General features: G+C 36.2%; 1 protein-coding gene across 3 annotated transcripts in view; it reads left to right on the forward strand.

The window, feature by feature from the left end:
* Positions 1–618: 618 nt before the first annotated feature.
* LOC111453614 (crossover junction endonuclease EME1B-like) overlaps positions 619–4,026 on the forward strand; it is a 6,408-nt gene continuing 3,000 nt past the window's right edge. The window contains exons 1-7 of one of the 3 annotated variants that reach the window (XM_023094764.1): positions 619–1,064; positions 1,258–1,419; positions 1,568–1,641; positions 2,641–2,817; positions 2,902–3,055; positions 3,137–3,246; positions 3,471–3,643. In XM_023094764.1, coding sequence (XP_022950532.1) covers positions 773–1,064; positions 1,258–1,419; positions 1,568–1,641; positions 2,641–2,817; positions 2,902–3,055; positions 3,137–3,246; positions 3,471–3,643 — 1,142 coding nt within the window. In that variant the 5' untranslated portion in view covers positions 619–772. The remainder of the gene's footprint in view (positions 1,065–1,257; positions 1,420–1,567; positions 1,642–2,640; positions 2,818–2,901; positions 3,056–3,136; positions 3,247–3,470; positions 3,644–4,026) is intronic. The other 2 variants (XM_023094766.1, XM_023094767.1) reach the window with 2 other exon arrangements.

The raw sequence follows: 4,026 nt of genomic DNA on the forward strand, positions 1-4,026 counted from the left end.
TGGGGGGGGGCAACAAATGAATTGCTACAAAAAAGGTTTGGAGGGCCTGCCATCATTGACTGTCCTTGAAAAGCATCTGTGGTATGGTTTAATTGAATAATTGAACTCAAACATTGGAATCACAGCCCAAAGATGATGAATCGAACGATCAGTGGAGTAAGAGCCGGTACTGAATTTTGTCGATCCTATGTTGGCATCCACATCATAGATCTTGTCACTCTAAATTCGTCATTGTCAAGAAAACTAGCTGACCATAAAAATGTAAATTGAGGTTCCGCTGGCAGTTCCCGCTTGAGAACGGTGATTTGGAGCCTTTAAAACCATCTAGGTCATGAATAATACTCACAGGTTTATGCATCTCTAATATATATTATCATTTATTTATTTCATTACTTTTTTTATTCGTCTTGATTGATGCTATGTCATGTTTATATGTCTATATAAAAGTTTGTCTAGTATTGTTTAAGAAGAACTTTGTGGAAGAAATACATTGTAAACAGTTTAATTATAGTGATTGATTACTATCGGCGTAAGATAAATTCTTATCTCGGAATCTCTTAAATCTTTGTCTCTTTGATTAACTTTTACTCAGTTACTGTGTAATACAAACGATTTTTCTGCAGTCGAACGCACCGCATTGTCAGTTCCCTCGTCCCGCGCGCCCTTGGCATACAAACTATCCTCCTCCGAAATGGAACTGAACGTATAAACATTAGGGCGCGGCAGCGGCAGTTTTTTGGTTGCTTCGACACGGTTGCTCCGTCACATTCAGATGTCCCGGCTGATTGTCCTCTCCGACGAGGAGGACCGGTACTCTACACCTCTCCCGATCCCCTCCAAGAAACGTCGAACTGAGTCACATGCCTTTCCCAGTATAAAATCCACCGTTCTTGTGCTTGATGATGATCCGACTCCACAAAAATCCGGTAGCAACTCTGCGGCCTCGTTCGTGCCGGAGACGCCTCTCTCTCCGCCTCCGAGCTCTGACGTCGTAATTGTTAAATGTACGAAGGTGCCATTGGACTTGCCTGCTAGGGATTTGAATTCGGACCATAAGTTCGCTGGTTAGTGGATTTTATTCTCTCCATTGTTAGTTTTATGATTTTATCTAGTTTATTGTTGTTACGGTTCGCCTCTCTTGACGGTACACTTGAATAATTTTCCCGCGCAGTAGTTTTGATCATAGCAACTGTGTTGATGCTGCCTATGAGTAGTCTGAAATAGATTGGCACCGTTTTGTTTGAATTGAACCCTCAGGAATCAGTGGATTGATATGCTTGGAGTCCGGTAGTGAATCTGAAAGTGATTCTCTGAAGAAAAGGTGTGGACCGAGTGAATGGATCGGTTCTGACTGTGATGACATGAAGAACTTAGGATCGACTTCTAAATTTGATTCGGCAGGATCGGGACCTTCTATTGGTAGGTTCATGTTATCCTTGGTTTCCTTTTCTTTTTTTTTATTGGCAATTCCTGCAATTTTTACTTTGTGGAATGAACAAAAGTGTGTTCAATTTCCGGACTTCGCCGTCCTTGAAAACTATCGACATTAATGGAAGTGTTTGTCCAGGGAATGATGATCTGCAGGAAATTTCAGGGGATACGAAGCCTTCAACTGTTGGCCGAGATGATTATATATATCAGGTGGTTCATCTCGAAGCAAGCTCATAATATCTATTGTTTTCTGTAGATTTTAAGGTAGAATTATAAACATCAAACTTTTTTTAGCCTGTTAATGTTCTCTTAATGAATTTTAACTTTCTTTGCATACTTCTATTACAGGACATTGAATATAGAGACATGCTGAGTTGGTTTTGGGTTTTCTTTTACAAGGAATTGTATTGTTTAGAAACATGCATTTTTCATAATTATTATTTTTAAATTTTCTTTCAATTGGCAGTTTTCGTAAATGAAATATTTGATTGAAAATTACTACGTGAATTTTCTAACTTTCTGCATTGTCTGTATAATTTTCTTATTGCACACATCCTTCTCATGTGCGTCCTGAATTTCATTTTAGCATTCTTGTTTCCATGTCCTTGCTCTTAGCAGTGCTCATTTTATAATTATGTTGCTTATGCCATTTGAATTATGGACCATGGTAACGAGTTATGCAAGAGCATCATATTTTGCCACAATTTATCACGTGATGTGCTTTGATGTACTTTTTCCATTGGCCTCTTGATTTTTGTTACCTTCATCAGATAAATTCTGCTGAGTTTAATTTGTATCATCGAGAATATACTTTTCCTACTTTGTTGGATCTTGTTACCTCTGTAGTCAAATTTTCTGTGCCAGAAGTAACTTAATGAAGCTAAGTGATCACATTAGCTTCTAGCCAGCTAAAGCGGAAGCTGTTATCATGGTCATACATTTCCCTTGTCTTCCTTGTCCTGTCTTTATGGAATCTTGAATTATTTTATTCAAACTTATAATTTAGGGCTGGAATTGTTTGGTGAACATTAATCTTGAGATGCCAAATTTTAGGTTATTCATCAATGACCACAAGAGACTCGTTTCTTTTATGAAAATGAAAAAAAAAAAAAAAAGTACCTATCAATTGTGTTTTTAGACTTTTTGCTCCTCTTTGTCCTTTAATCAATCATGAGTTGTTCTGAACAAATAAGTTGGATGTTTGATCAGGTTCTTGATTTTCCTGAAAAGGAAAATGTTGGAATGGAGCAGAATGATAACACTATAAAAGCAACAGGAAGGAAATCCGATGCCGAGAAGAACAAAAACGTTGATAAAGCAACGAGGAAGAAGGCAACTAAAGATGACAAAATTCGCTTAATGGAAGAGAAGAAGAAAAAGAAGGAAGTAGGTTCTGATTCCCCACCCTGAATTTAAAGATAAATGGGTAAATCTTTTGAACTAATTTGTTGGTGATGATATCTGACATAGCTAGAGAAGTTGCAAAAGGCGGCCCAGAAGGCTGAAGCTGCAGAAATGAGGAAAATGCAGAAAGAGAAGCAAAAGTGGGAAAAGGGGAAACTTGCATTGAAGTCCATTGTAGCAGAAATTGATGCTAAAGTAGTGGAGTTGGGATCAGTTGGTGGTGAGTCCTCTAATTTCTATTCACTTGTTATTTCTCAAAATTTCAACACCACCCAGAAACAAATTCATTGTCTTACCATAGGTCATCTGCTAACAAGGTTTGCTGAAAAAGGGATTACATTCCGTATCAAGTCTAATCCAATTGAAAGGTCAATTGTGTGGACTATGAATGCTCCAGAGCATATTTCAGAGGTAACAAATGCTTTCTAGCATGAAGTCTACAACAAATGTTGGGTGCTTTTTTCTCTGTTCTTTTGATAAAAGAAGATACACTTTTTTGAAAATTTTAGTTTCTGTGGCAATCAAGATTTGTCCGGCATATGGATTTCATTTGCATTCAATTATAAGTTTGTTGTGTATAATTGTTATTGGTTATCTTTTAACAAGATTTTATTTTATTTTTCCTTTATCCTGTGTCTTTCAAGGGACTGGAGATTGCATATGTATTACTAATGTACGAGGCTGAAAATTTTTGTGAGCTTCTTAGCAAGGAGTCACTTGTGCATCACGTTGCCAGAGTTCAAAGCCATTACCCATCGTACACTATCTGTTACCTCACCAATAGGTTAATGGCATTTATCAATAAAAGGTGAGGATTTGTACAATTCTATTCAGTATGACGTTTCGTAATGCAAGAACCTTGATTCATTAACAAGTTTGAGACCCTATAAATTATTTTACTTTTTATCTTTTTTTTCATTTTTTTTTTCATGTTAACTTGCTTCACGCTTAGAATTCTTTTCATCCCCTGAAATTTTATAAGTTTCACAAACTTCTATGTTGTATTATTTATGCTTGAATTACATTTCTTGGATCTGTTTTTAATTACCAAATGGAACTGAACGTGATACTGATTACAACTAACAGTGTCTTATGTTATCACTTGGTTGTCGTATGTATGAGTTTTTTTTCCTTTTTTTTTTTTTTTTTTTTTTTTTTTTTTTTTTTTTTTTTTTTTTTTTTTTTTTTTTT

Source organism: Cucurbita moschata, unplaced genomic scaffold, assembly GCF_002738365.1.
Source record: "Cucurbita moschata cultivar Rifu unplaced genomic scaffold, Cmos_1.0 Cmo_Scf00015, whole genome shotgun sequence".
Lineage (NCBI taxonomy): Eukaryota > Viridiplantae > Streptophyta > Magnoliopsida > Cucurbitales > Cucurbitaceae > Cucurbita > Cucurbita moschata.